This window comes from Oncorhynchus mykiss, chromosome 12 (assembly GCF_013265735.2).
Source record: "Oncorhynchus mykiss isolate Arlee chromosome 12, USDA_OmykA_1.1, whole genome shotgun sequence".
NCBI lineage: Eukaryota > Metazoa > Chordata > Actinopteri > Salmoniformes > Salmonidae > Oncorhynchus > Oncorhynchus mykiss.
The window spans coordinates 74306081-74321010 of NC_048576.1; the positions used below are offsets into that span (position 1 = coordinate 74306081).

The 14930-nt window shown below is 45.0% G+C and overlaps 1 protein-coding gene across 3 annotated transcripts in view; it reads right to left on the reverse strand.

Moving 5' to 3' along the window:
- LOC110538970 (collagen, type V, alpha 3a) overlaps positions 1 to 14930 on the reverse strand; it is an 89588-nt gene that overhangs the window by 1561 nt on the left and 73097 nt on the right. For 2 of the 3 annotated variants that reach the window (XM_036938398.1, XM_036938396.1), the window contains 17 exons: positions 14521 to 14574; positions 13173 to 13280; positions 11192 to 11299; positions 10966 to 11019; positions 10778 to 10831; positions 10437 to 10490; positions 10116 to 10169; positions 9850 to 9957; positions 9528 to 9581; positions 9135 to 9350; positions 9005 to 9040; positions 8500 to 8553; positions 7859 to 8177; positions 5961 to 6073; positions 5457 to 5525; positions 1143 to 1376; positions 1 to 662 (listed from right to left, as the gene is read on the reverse strand). The exon at positions 1 to 662 is cut by the window's left edge and continues 1561 nt beyond it. In XM_036938398.1, coding sequence (XP_036794293.1) covers positions 516 to 662; positions 1143 to 1376; positions 5457 to 5525; positions 5961 to 6073; positions 7859 to 8177; positions 8500 to 8553; positions 9005 to 9040; positions 9135 to 9350; positions 9528 to 9581; positions 9850 to 9957; positions 10116 to 10169; positions 10437 to 10490; positions 10778 to 10831; positions 10966 to 11019; positions 11192 to 11299; positions 13173 to 13280; positions 14521 to 14574 — 1836 coding nt within the window. In that variant the 3' untranslated portion in view covers positions 1 to 515. Of the gene's footprint in view, positions 663 to 1142; positions 1377 to 1640; positions 1934 to 5456; positions 5526 to 5960; positions 6074 to 7858; positions 8178 to 8499; positions 8554 to 9004; positions 9041 to 9134; positions 9351 to 9527; positions 9582 to 9849; positions 9958 to 10115; positions 10170 to 10436; positions 10491 to 10777; positions 10832 to 10965; positions 11020 to 11191; positions 11300 to 13172; positions 13281 to 14520; positions 14575 to 14930 lie in introns of those variants that run through there. The other variant, XM_036938397.1, reaches the window with a different exon arrangement.

Genomic DNA, 14930 nt, shown 5'->3' on the forward strand with positions numbered 1-14930 from the left:
AGCAACTCGTCTCATCTGCATCCCAGGCCTGACAAAGACAGTGCCACTCAACTGACCCATACCACAGATGACAGGCTAACCCCATGCCTCAACATGGGAGGGATCTGCCTGTCTTTTTAAATTGGTTGTTGTCAAGTGGAACAAGAGACTACTTCTAGTGGATCTAATTACAGCACACTCAAAAGGTGAGCGATGAAAAGAATGATGATAAAGGAAAAACCACTACACATTAAATATATCTAATTGGATGAACTCCCTTTGATAAATGTGCTTTGTTCCTCCTTGCCTTTGCTCAGCTACTCGCCATTGGTTGTTATTGTCGCGGAAACAAGGAAACCTCGTGTCCCATTGGCTGTTTGAGAGTCATTAAACATATGCCACAAACCCACCACATATACGGACGTATAATAATAAATATTGCGTGTGGAAACAACAGTGAAGTCCAGTTTCTTTCATTGGTACGTTGTTGTGTAGGTCAGTTCTGGTCATTCCTTAGTTGGTCGATACAACGTTAGTTAACCGTTGTAACATACTGGTCCCACGTGGAAGCCAAACTTTTGGTTGCTGCTTCCAAAGTCTGAGGGGGCCACGTCTATGACTGGCAGCAGCTCTGCTCTGGGGGAGTCGATCTCCAGGACTGTCCGCTCCTGTCCCTTACGGAACTACACCAGAGACAAAGAAAAAGACAGCAGCTTGAGGATACACTGTGCCTGCTAACTTGCTAGATTTCATTCCAACTCCAATCCTATCTATGCCATACTCAGATATAATATGATGAACTGATCATGACCAGCTGCATGGCCTTATCGAATCAAACAACAGCTGACAAAACATTGGTCAAAAAATTAGCATTGGTCAAAACATTAGCATTGGTCAAAACATTAGCATTGGTCAAAACATTAGCATTGGTCAAAACATTAGCATTGGTCAAAACATTAGCATTTGTCATAACATTAGCATTGGTCAAAACATTAGCATTTGTCATTACATTAGCATTTGTCAAAATATTACCATTGGTCAAAACATTAGGATTGGTCAAAACATTAGCATTTGTCATAACATTAGCATTGGTCAAAACATTAGCACCAATTACATTAATTCAGTCATTCATTAATTTTCCTTTGTCTCTGCATGGCACCTACCTGGCAGCCGTCGTGTGTTGCCTGGATGAATGGGTTCTTGGCCTGGCTCATCTCCTCGTCGTTGCTGCCCCGGAAGCGTATGGCGTGTTGGTGGCTGCGGGTGGTGCTGTCGAACCAGCCGGCAGAGTTCTGGCAGGAGTAGGTGAAGGTCTGTCTGGCCGTGGCACTCAGCAGTTTCAGGAAGGTCAGCTGGACCACGTGAACCGGGTTCCCATCAGAGTCACTGTACTGTAACTGGACCAGAGACACACAGCATATCAGAGTCATTGTACTGGAACTGGACCAGAGACACACAGCATATCAGAGTCACTGTACTGGAACTGGACCAGAGACACACAGCATATCAGAGGCATTGTACTGGAACTGGACCAGAGACACACAGCATATCAGAGTCATTGTACTGGAACTGGACCAGAGACACACAGCATATCAGAGTCATTGTACTGGAACTGGACCAGAGAAACACAGCATATTAGAGTCATTGTACTGGAACTGGACCAGAGACACACAGCATGTCAGAGGTATTGTACTGGAACTGGACCAGAGACACACAGCATATCAGTCATTGTACTGGAACTGGACCAGAGACACACAGCATATCAGAGTCACTGTACTGGAACTGGACCAGAGACACACAGCATATCAGAGTCACTGTACTGGAACTGGACCAGAGACACACAGCATATCAGAGTCACTGTACTGTAACTGGACCAGAGACACACCACATATCAGAGTCACTGTACTGTAACTGGACCAGAGACACACAACATATCAGAGTCACTGTACTGTAACTGGACCAGAGACACACAGCATATCAGAGTCACTGTACTGGAACTGGACCAGAGACACACAGCGTATCAGAGTCACTGTACTGGAACTGGACCAGAGACACACAGCATATCAGAGTCACTGTACTGGAACTGGACCAGAGACACACAGCATATCAGAGTCACTGAATGAGAACTAGACCAGATATGAACCACATATTAATATGGACCACTTGAAGGTATTGTACTGGAAGAGTCATTGTATGTATCACTAGCCACTTTAAACAATGCCACTTAATATAATGTTTACATTACTCACCTCATATGTATATACTGTACTCTATACCACCTACTGCATCTTGCCATCTTTATGTAATACATGTATCACTAGCCACTTTAAACAATGCCACTTGTATATGTTTACATACCCTACATTACTCATCTCATATGTATATTCTGTACTCTATACCACCTACTGCATCTTGTCTATGCCGTTCTGTACCATCACTCATTCATATATCTTTATGTACATATTCTTCATCCCTTTACACTTGTGTGTATAAGGTAGCTGTTGTGAAATTGTTAGGTTAGATTACCCAGAGACACACAGCATATCAGAGTCATTGTACTGGAACTGGACCAGAGACACACAGCATATCAGAGTCACTGTACTGGAACTGGACCAGAGACACACAGCATATCAGAGTCATTGTACTGGAACTGGACCAGAGACACACCACATATCAGAGTCATTGTACTGTAACTGGACCAGAGACACACAGCATATCAGAGTCATTGTACTGGAACTGGACCAGAGACACACAGCATATCAGAGTCATTGTACTGGAACTGGACCAGAGACACACAGCATATCAGAGTCACTGTACTGGAACTGGACCAGAGACACACAGCATATCAGAGTCACTGTACTGGAACTGGACCAGAGACACACAACATATCAGAGTCACTGTACTGGAACTGGACCAGAGACACACAGCATATCAGAGTCACTGTACTGGAACTGGACCAGAGACACACAACATATCAGAGTCACTGTACTGGAACTGGACCAGAGACACACAGCATATCAGAGTCATTGTACTGGAACTGGACCAGAGACACACAACATATCAGAGTCACTGTACTGGAACTGGACCAGAGACACAGCATATCAGAGTCATTGTACTGGAACTGGACCAGAGACACAAAACATATTAGAGTCACTGTACTGGAACTGGACCAGAGACACACAGCATATCAGAGTCATTGTACTGGAACTGGACCAGAGACACACAGCATATCAGAGTCATTGTACTGGAACTGGACCGGAGACACACAGCATATCAGAGTCACTGTACTGGAACTGGACCAGAGACACACAACATATCAGAGTCACTGTACTGGAACTGGACCAGAGACACACAGCATATCAGAGTCACTGTACTGGAACTGGACCAGAGACACACAACATATCAGAGTCACTGTACTGGAACTGGACCAGAGACACACAGCATATCAGAGTCATTGTACTGGAACTGGACCAGAGACACACAACATATCAGAGTCACTGTACTGGAACTGGACCAGAGACACACAGCATATCAGAGTCACTGAATGAGAACTAGACCAGATATGAACCACATATTAATATGGACCACTTGAAGCAACCGGGCTCCCATCAGAGTCACTGCATGAGAACTGGACCAGAGGAAAGAAACAACTCTCAATGACCATTTCAGTCACATATCGAATGTCCAAACCAAATAGCAGTACCAATGCATTTGTAGTAGAGCATCTGGTAAAGCACTATATACATACAATCTATAATGGCTAGGGCCAGGAGTTTTTCATGACCAAATAACCTGGGCAGGAAAACCAAGCTGACAGAGTTAATGCTGGCACAAAACCAAGCTGACAGAGTTAATGCTGGCACAAAACCAAGCTAACAAAGTTAATGTTGGCACAAAACCAAGCTGACAGAGTTAATGCTGGCACAAAACTAAACTGACAGAGTTAATGCTGGCACAAAACCAAACTGACAGAGTTAATGCTGGCACAAAACTAAACTGACAGAGTTAATGCTGGCACAAAACCAAGCTGACAAAGTTAATGTTGGCACAAAACCAAGCTGACAGAGTTAATGCTGGCACAAAACTAAACTGACAGAGTTAATGCTGGCACAAAACCAAACTGACAGAGTTAATGCTGGCACAAAACCAAACTGACAGAGTTAATGCTGGCACAAAACTAAACTGACAGAGTTAATGCTGGCACAAAACCAAGCTGACAAAGTTAATGCTGGCACAAAACCAAACTGACAGAGTTAATGCTGGCACAAAACCAAACTGACAGAGTTAATGCTGGCACAAAACCAAGCTGACAAAGTTAATGCTGGCACAAAACCAAACTGACAAAGTTAATGCTGGCACAAAACCAAACTGACAGAGTTAATGCTGGCACAAAACTAAACTGACAAAGTTAATGCTGGCACAAAACCAAGCTGACAAAGTTAATGCTGGCACAAAACCAAGCTGACAAAGTTAGTGATGGCACAAAACTAAACTGACAAAGTTAATGCTGGCACAAAACCAAGTGGACAGAGTTAATGCTGGCACAAAACCAAACTGACAGAGTTAATGCTGGCGACAAAGCACTGTATCCACCCTGGTGAACAGAGGAACACTAGGACCAATTGTGTTATCATGAACCTTCTCTCTCTTAGAAATCTCACAACCCGTGTTTCATTAATAATGTAACAGGAGAGGAGGGGACAAAGGTCACAGTAATTCACCTAGAGAGTCAGAATAAGAGAGTTGGAGAGAAATAGAGAGTTAGTGGGAGAGAAAGAAAGATAGAAAGAACGGGAAAGAGAGAGAGAGAGAGAGAGAGAGAGAGAGAGAGAGAGAGAGAGAGACATGTTTCCCATGCCAATAAATCCCTTGAATTGAATTGAAATTGAATTGAGAAAGAGAGAGAGAGAGAGAGAGAGAGAGAGAGAGAGAGAGAGAGAGAGAGAGAGAGAGAGAGAGAGCGAGAGAGAGAGAGAAAAGGACACAATGGCGTGGGTGTGAAAGAGTCAGTGTAAGGTATTGGACTGGGAGAGAAGTGATTATCTTTCTGTGTTAAGAGATGTCTGGTCAGGTGCACATGAAAGACCAGTGCTCAAAGCTCTGAATGCTCTTCAATGAGATCCCACTGCTGCCAGAGGCTCTGAATGCTCTTCAATGAGAGCCCACTGCTGCCAGAGGCTCTGCATGCTCTTCAATGAGAGCCCACTGCTGCCAGAGACTCTGAATGCTCTTCAATGAGAGCCCACTGCTGCCAGAGGCTCAGCGTGACTCACTCACTACTGCAGGCAGAAGACACAGGTATCATACATGGGCACATACATCAACACTCTATTGGACAGTGGGGTCAATCACACACATGCACATCTACTCAATTATACACATGATTATTATTCAAATGCACTCCCTTTAAATGAATATAATCTACCTGGTGTTTGGAAACATTGAAATGAACGGCAGCAGTTGAAAGTGGTCAGTACCTGTTTGCCTTTCCTGTATTGGCTGAACCAGCTCCCTGGTTTCTCTTTGTTCCAGGCTGCTAGCTTCACCTGTTCACAGGAATAGAGAAGGAAACAAGGAGTCTCTGTAACACAGGCTTCTGAGGATGTGCAGATCTGGTATCTTAATTTGATCACTCTGTTGTTGCGGAGAATGTTCCTGCACAGCGGGAAATATCAATTGTAGTGTATTAAAGGTTTTAAAAGGCTTCTAAGGTTTGTGATTTCCACTTTAAAATTGATTTGCCATTATGGAAAATGTAACAGACAATATATCAACCCCTAAAAAAGTAATTATAATCCACATAATAATTCACATATCCTATTGATGCTGGATTATTTTCCTGTTGTGAAAAACAGGGTAAAATCAAGATAGTGCATCTGTAAGACACCATTAGGTCTGAGGCCAGTGAATATGTACTGTACACTGCTACAATGTTCTAGTAAGGTTGATGAGAGCAGACATCAAGGTAGTTTGAGACTCACAGTTTCAATCCTCTTGTCAGGGTAGAGGCAGGTCTCTCCCTCAGCGGTGAAGTTACAGAAGACCTTGATGGAGTCCCTGTGACATCCCTGGTTGGGGTCGATCCAGTAGTCACCTGGGACAGGTACGGAGACAGAGACAGAGACAGCGGTGTCATTTCAATACGGGACAGCAGATCAGGCAAGAGAAAGGGGAAGACATGAAATGGTAGAGTATGTCTGATGTAACAGGTAATTTATACTGGCTATTGGAGGATTTGGTGGCTCATTTGCTCAATCAAACACAGTGCCTATAGACAGTCTACTCCTCCTTTGGGTTTCTTCACATTCATTTGTGTTACAAAGTGGGATTCAAATGGATTTATTGTCATTGTTTGTCAACGATCTACACAAAATACTCTGTAATGTCAAAGTGAAAGAACAATTATTTATATATTTTTAAGAATAATGAAAAAGAAAACACTAATATAACTTGATTAGATAGATATTCACCCCCCCCCCCAGACTCAATACACATTATAAACACATTTGGCAGTGATTACAGCTCTTAGTCTTACTGGGTAAGTCTCAGAAAAGCTTTGCACACCTGGATTGTGCAATATTTGCCCATTATTCTTTTGAAACTGCTTCAAGCTCTGTCAACTCTGTTGGGGATCATGGCTAGAAAGGCATTTTCAAGTGTTGCCATAGATTTTCAAGCAGACTTAACTCAAAACTGTAACTTGGCCACTGTCTTCTTAGTAAGCAACTCCAGTGTAGATTTGGCCTTGTGTTATAGGTTATTGTTCTGCTGAAAGGTGAGTTGCTCTCCCAGTGTCTGGTGTAAATCAGACTGAAGCAGGTTTTCCTCTAGGATTTTCCCTGTGCTTCATCCTGTTTCTTTTCATCCTGAAAAACTCCCAAGTCTTTGCCAATGTCAAGCATACCCATACCATGATGCAGCCACCACCATGCTTGAAAATACGGAGACAGTGACTCAGTAATGTGTTGTGTTGGATTTTCCCCAAACATAAGGCTTTGTATTTAGGCCGAAAAAAGTGTATTCCTTTGCCGCGTTTTTTGCAGTATTACTTTAGTGCTTTGTTGCATACATATGCATGTTTTGTAATATTTGTACTCTTCTTTTCACTCTGTCATTTAGGTCATTATTGTGAAGTTACTACAATGTTGTTGATCCATCTTCAGTCCATCTTCACAGCCATTGAACTCTGTAGCTGTTTTAAAATCTCCAATGGCCTAATGGTGACATCCCTAAGCAGTTTCCTTCCTGTCTTGCAGCTCAGTTCAGAAGACGGAATGTATTTTGTCATGTGTCTGAGTGGTTTAATACGTAATCCACAGCATAATTATTAACTTGATCATGCTTAAAGAGATATTCAATGTCTGATTTGTTATTCTTACCCATCTACCAATCACTGCCCTTCTTTATGAGGCGTTCGAAAAGCTCCCTGGTCTTTGTAGTTAAATCTGTGGCTGAAATTCAATACCTGACTGAGGGACCTTACAGATGTTGTTTGTATGGGGGACAGAGGAAGGGTTAGACATTATTTCACACAGAGTGAGTCCATATAACTAACTATGTGATTTGTTAAGTCAAATATGACTTCTGAGCTAATTTAGGCTTGCCTGAACAAAGGAGCTGAATACTTACGCAACGTCTATATTTTAGTTATAAAAAAATGATACATTATCAACAAAAAATTGTATATTGAGTATTTTGTGTAGATCAATGACAAAAAATACAATTAAATCCATTTCAATCCCACTTTGTAACGCAACAAAATGTGGAACAAATTCAGATTTTCTATAGGCACTGTACATGTTCACGTCAATAAGAGTGCTAATGCAGGGTGATGAAGGGAGATCTGTGTGATACGAGGGTGATGAGGTGATGTGCTGACCGTCTCTGTAGCCATGCTGGATCATCATGAGCTCCTTGCAGGTGCGGGCGGGGCTCTCAAAGGTCCCCAGGGGCTTCCTCATCAGCTCCACCTCTGTCTTCATGGAGGTGAGGGAGGCAAACACCTCCTCCATGCCCTCTGCCTCCTCCAGCATGGGCTGGTCTGCCTGCAGGAACACTTTCTGCTCCAGATCCATCTTCATCTCTGCCTCCTCGTAGGGAGCTGCGCCTCCTTGCACCATCCTAGAGTGCCTCTTCCTCTTCCTCCGGCCCTCGTGGTCTCTGATAGGCAGCGGCTGGACCATGGTGGCAGGCGGACCCTGGAGGGAAGGAACACAAGTGGAAGACAGATGACAAGAAATAACAGTGACTGGGAGAGGCAGAACAAAAGAGCCAAAGATGGGGGGGAGGAGAGGAGTGTGTGTGGTTGAACAACAACAGGTGATGGGATGGAAAAGAGGGGAAGGAGAGAAACAGAAAGAGAAAGGTGGGGTGTATGAGAAATGTGGTGGTGGGGAGGTGTGTGTGGTTGAACAACAACAGGTGATGGGATGGAAAAGAGGGGAAGGAAAGAAACAGAAAGAGAAAGGTGGGGTGTATGAGAAGTGTGGAGGTGGGGAGGTGTGTGTGTGGAGGACTTACAGGGGGTCCGGGGGATCCGGCGGGGCCAGTGTCTCCTTGGGGTCCGATGGCGCCCTGAAGAAAAGAGTGGAACAAAATCCTGCATCAATCCTCCGGTCACCTGGAGCGATTCTCACACTGGTTTGCCAAATCCCTCTTTGATCCTGGCAGATATGGTTCAAGGGTTTATAGGATTATCCAGCTCTGTGCATCAGCAGTCTGTGGCCAAAGCCCCTGCTCTCTACATGACACACTATGGTACTTTTCACAACATCACACCGCACCACTATATCCTATTAAAATACACTGTACCCACAGGAACAACACATCACCGTATGGGCTCACTTTTAAGGCCAAAATACATTTCAAAAGCACAATGTATAAAATTAAGCTGAACGATGGTTCATTTGGCAAGGCGAGATAACGGCTTGTCTGGCAGCATATGCTCCTGGCAGCTGCTAGCTATAGGCTGGTGTGTAAGGAGAGGAATTAAAATATGGAGATACAGTCAGATGACGGGACTCACCAGTTCTCCTTTGGATCCTCTCTCACCAACTGCACCCTAACAGGGGAAGAGAGATCATTTTGAAATAGGAAAAAAGCCAACTATGAAGAGTTGAGTGGGGTGGGGGGACTGAGGAGGAGGGGGCACTTACAGAAAGTCCCGGGGGTCCTGGGGGGCCGGTGGGGCCAGGGAGGCCACCCTTACCCCCGTCTCCTTTGGTTCCTTGTGTGCCTTGATTTCCGGGCAGGCCTCTGTCTCCCTTCTCTCCCAGCTCTCCTGGAGGTCCGATCAGACCGATCAGACCATCGTGACCTTTATCTCCCTTCCTGCCCAGGTCTCCTTTCAAACCTGGCAGTCCTGGGGGTCCCTGGGAACAACACAGGATCACATTTACACTACATGGTTACACATGGGTGAAAAAATATAATGGACATATCACTGGAATTGACCCTATCAAGGCTACCTACCATATGTTATGTGGAAGAGAGGCAATAACAGTACAGTAGGTTGACATATGAACATGTAATATGCATGGGGATCTTACCATGGGTCCAGGGGGTCCCGTCTGGCCTGGGGGGCCGTTTAACCCTTGCTCACCCTGCAAATGAAAACACAAATAGGGGTTAATCAATTAGTGAAGGGCTCCAGCATTGACTGGGGTTACTGAAGGTCATACGACAACATGTCCCCAAGCCTTGTTGCTGGTTGTACTGAGATGCACCATGCATGTTGATAGTAAACCAATGACAGTTTATACTAAACTAATTAGGGAGACATGATGAGGGGAGCAGCAGAGCCACAGGCTACAATAGAGGGAGATGTCTGTTTGAGTTAGAGTAAGGAGAGGAGAGGAGAGGGGGACTCACCCCGGGGCCTGGGATCCCTCGGAGGCCCTCTGGGCCAGGCTTCCCTGAATGTCCCTGGGGCCCCACTGGCCCTTTCTTCCCCACCAGACCCTCAACCCCATTGGTCCCCTAAAGGAATGAGAGAGAGGAACAGAGTGACAGGGTGGTGAGGAAAACAAAACGGAGTAAAACTGACATGTGTGGTGTACAATGCAGTAGCCTTTTCTTTTGGGGCATTTATTTTCTTTATATTTCATTAATGAGTTGAATGTTCCAAACATCCCTACCTTTGCTCCCTTCATTCCTTGTTTCCCTTCTTTTCCAGCAGCTCCCAAGTGCCCCTGGAGAGAGAGCGAGAGAGAGAGAGAGAGAGAGAGAGAGAGAGAGAGAGAGAGAGAGGTGGGGGAACGTGAGGACAGAGTTTCAGCTGCTGGGGACAATACCCGAGTGCTTAAAAGCCTTACACTGCTTTTGTTCCCCTAAAACAAATAGAGGTCAATAAAATCCCTGAAGATATCCGAGTCTGTAGAAATATACAACAATAAAGGCATGCACGCAAGCCCCACAAACACACTCTCTCTCTCTCACACACACACATCAACACTCACCCTTCTCCCGGGGGGCCCTGAAGGGCCCGGTTCTCCAGAGGCTCCTGGGGGTCCCTGAGGACAGCAGAACAAAGGGTCAGAGTTGAAACACAACCACACACAGTCTCAAAGACAACAACCACACACAGTCTAAAAGACACAGGGAAGAAAGCATAGCATATCCATGAATAAGTCAAGCCTCTCTGTATGTGACAAAGTACAAAAGCGATACTATATCTTTGGTATGCATGCACTTTATGTATGTGATACTGTTGAATGAGCGCAGAGAACATACACAGTTACACATGTTTATGCTGTTCGTATGATGTAAATGTGTGATGTAAATGCTGTACTGTACTTACGGCTTTCCCAGGATCACCGTTGTCTCCCTTTGCTCCCGGTCCACCATCAACTCCCTGTTCCAACCAGAAACACACATTTAGAGGAGGAACAGAAGAATCAGTCATCTACTGCTGTCAACATTTGAAATGCAATTCAAAAACAGTACAAGGGGTTTTGTATTACTTGGTTCTACGGGTGCTGTACTCACATTGATCCCTGCTTCTCCAGGGGGTCCAGAATCTCCCGGGAATCCAATGGGCCCCTACAGAGGACCGGGAGTGGTCAGTTACCAATGAATGTTAGTTTCAGCAGCATCGCTTGAGATTAATCTAATGCATTGGTCTGCCACCAACTCAAGAACCAGTTGGTAGAGGATGAGTGGCCTAAAGGACTAGTGACTAGCAGATAAGTGGCCTAAATAGAGATCTACTCACAGGGTTTCCTTTAGGTCCGTCCTCCCCTGGCGTGCCTCTGACTCCTGCAGGTCCTGCTGCTCCGGAGGGGCCAGAGTCACCCTTCTCCCCCAGCTCCCCTTTACCACCCTGGGGACACCATACAATCATACAGTTAGTGGTTGAGACAGAGAGAGAGAGAGAGAGAGAGAGAGAGAGAGAGAGAGAGAGAGAGAAAGAGAGAGAGAGAGAGAGAGAGAGAGATATCCTATATCCTATATCCCCCCACTAGAATCCCATTACTTTAATGAAGACAGCTTCTCCATCCTGGAGGGGGAAATCAATCATTTCCAGGCCCAGGGACATGTACTAGTCTGTGGCGACCTAAATGCCAGAACCGGACAAGAACCTGACACCCTCAGGACACAGGGGAACAAACTTCTGCCTGCAGGTGACAGCATTCCCTCCCACATATGCCCCCCAGGCACAACTATGACAACATAATCAACAAAAACGGGTCACAACTCCTGCAGCTCTGTCGCACGCTGGGTATGTACATAGTCAATGGAAGGCTTTGAGGAGACTCCTATGGTAGGTACACCTATAGCTCATCTCTTGGCAGTAGTACTGTAGACTACTTTATCACTGACCTCAACCCAGAGCCTCTCAGAGTGTTCACAGTCAGCCCCCTGACACCCCTATCAGACCCACTAACCCACTAATACCCACTAATTATCAAAATCCAGAAAAGAGCCATTAAATTCTACAACCACCTAAAAGGAAGCGATTCCCAAACCTTCCATAACAAAGCAATCACCTATAGAGAGATGAACCTGGAGAAGAGTCCCCTAAGCAAGCTGGTCCTGGGGCTCTGTTCACAAATACATACACACCCCACAGAGCCCCAGAACAGAAGCACAATTAGACCCAATCAAATCATGAGAAAACAAAAAGATAATTACTTGACACATTGGAAAGAATTAACAAAAAAACAGAGCAAACTAGAATGCTATTTGGCCCTAAACAGAGAGTACACAGTGGCAGAATACCTGACCCAAACTTAAGGAAAGCTTTGACTATGTACAGACTCAGTGAGCATAGCCTTGCCATTGAGAAAGGCCGCCGTAGACAGACATGGCTCTCAAGATAAGACAGGCTATGTGGTCACTGCCCACAAAATGAGGTGGAAACTGAGCTGCACTTCCTAACGTCCTGTCCAATGTATGACCATATTAGAGACACATATTTCCACCAGATTACATAGATTCACAAAGAATTCGAAAACAAACCCAATTTTTGATAAACTCCCGTATCTACTGGGTGAAATACCACAGTGTGCCATCACAGCAGCAATATTTGTGACCTGTTGCCACAAGAAAAGGGCAACCAATGAAGAACAAACACCATTGTAAATACAACCTATATTTTATTTATTTATTTTCCCTTGTGTACTTTAACCATTTGTACATCGTTGCAACACTGTATATATACGTCATATGACATTTGTAATGTCTTTATTGTTTTGAAACTTCTGTCTGTGTAATGTTTACTGTTCATTTTTATTGTTTATTTCACTTTTGTATATTATCTACCTCACTTGCTTTGGCAATGTTAACACATGTTTCCCATGCCAATAAAGCCCCTTGAATTGAGAGAGAGAGACAGAGAGACAGAGAAAGACAGAGACAGAGACAGAGAGAGAGAGAGGGACCGAGACAGAGAGAGAGAGACAGAGACAGACACAGAGAGAGAGAGAGAGGGACAGAGACAGAGAGACAGAGACAGAGAGAGAGAGAGTCAGAGACAGAGACACAAAGAGAGAGAGAGAGAGAGAGAGTCAGAGACACAAAGAGAGAGAGAGAGAGAGAGTCAGAGACACAAAGAGAGAGAGAGAGAGAGAGTCAGAGACACAAAGAGAGAGAGAGAGAGAGAGTCAGAGACACAAAGAGAGAGAGAGAGAGAGAGAGAGAGAGAGAGAGAGAGAGAGAGAGAGCGAGAGAGAGAGAGAGAGAGAATGACTTACAGCGGCACCAGTGTCTCCAACTGGTCCCGGGTCCCCAGCCTCTCCATCCTCCCCTTTCTCTCCAACGATCCCAGGCTGGCCCACTCCACCAGGCTGGCCAGCAGTGCCCTGTTACATCATAACAGAACCACTTGAACCAACACACTGACAGGAGGAGTGAAATAATAAATATTTCATCTACAGGTTTCTTGTGTTGAGGTTGTTTTGTGTGTCTGCTGTTCTCTGTCAGGGTGCTGAGACAGCAGCTGCACCATCATCACTTGGAGAAAATATTGACTGTTGTCTGTGTGTGTGAGTTTCCTCTGTTGATGCAATCTGAGTAACAGAGTGTGGAGTCAGTCAGTCTGTATCTCTGTGTCGGTGTGTGTCACTGTGGAAGTGTGTGCTGGCTGTCTCGAGAGAAAAACAGTGAAGGCATCTCTCACTTTGGTAGAGTGCACAAATTGGAACGTGTGAGTGAGTGGAAGACTCTCCTGCCTGCAGTGCAAGCCAGCACTTGTATTTCCCACAGACTCAAATCTTCTCTTTTTCCATTTCTCTCTCACAACATCACCTGCATCAATCCATTTATGGACCGCTCCATCCATACACCCTTCTATTTCCATGGCACCATATGAATCCGACCTGGGTTCAAATGGTATTCAACATCTTTCAAATGGTGCCTGATTGAGCTTGGATAGGAAACTAGTACCAATGGGATAGTCCCAAAAGTACAAACCATCTAGCACTCCAGGCAAATGCTCAAATAAAGTATGTGGTCTATCAAATGATCATTTGTACCCAGGTCTGATGTGAGGATCTGAATCCGTACCACTGAATCCATAAAAGCATTTCTCTACACCCACAATACCATCTGCTAAATATGTCTATGTGACCAATACAATTTGATTTGACTTGATTTTTGACTATGTGTGTGTGTGGCGTGGCTTCTTTCCATCTCTCTCTCTCGTGAATAATTGATTGGTGTGAGATGTTGAGAGGTTGGCCATTACTAGAGGTAAATATAACTTCCTCTCAGGGATGATTGTCTAATACTCCTTAATGATTTATAGAGCGGTAAATATAACTCCCTCTGAGGGATTACATTCTAATACCACTTAATAATTCACAGCTCCAAACCGGCAGAGGGTCTGGGAGAGGGAGAGGGGTAGAGGGTAGGGAAGTGTGTGTGCCGTGTGTGAAGTAACAACCCTATTGGTGGGTGTGTTCTGATAGTCGGTAGTGTAGATTTGAGTAGAAGTGAGAGCTGCGCAAAATAGTATACCGTCTTGCAACATAAACCAATCCAATGCTGAAGCAAACCCAGTGCATAGAAAGATGGTCAGATAAGGTCAGAAATATACTGTACCTCTCCACCGATGGACCCCTGGGGGCCTCTGGGGCCATGTTGTCCTGGAGGGCCCTGAGAAGAAAATAAATCATTAGCCATTGGCTTGAGACAGCACATACATGCACAAGTACACGCAGACGCAGACGCACACGCAGACACAAACACACCTCTATCCCAAAGGAAGTAGACTGTGTGACCCACCAGGCAGCTCCTCCCTGGGTACAGTGACTGTGCATGCTAGTCATTCAGTCTACTGAGGGCCTGGTGGCTGAGGGCCTGGTGGCTGGTGCAACATATCCCCAGAACAGAACCAGTCTCTATGATCATTACCTCACTGACATAATGCAGACACCACGAGGACAAGCCATTACCCTCAATGACACACGGAAAGGTACTCTCTCTTTCTTTCTCCCTCTCTCTCTTCCTGT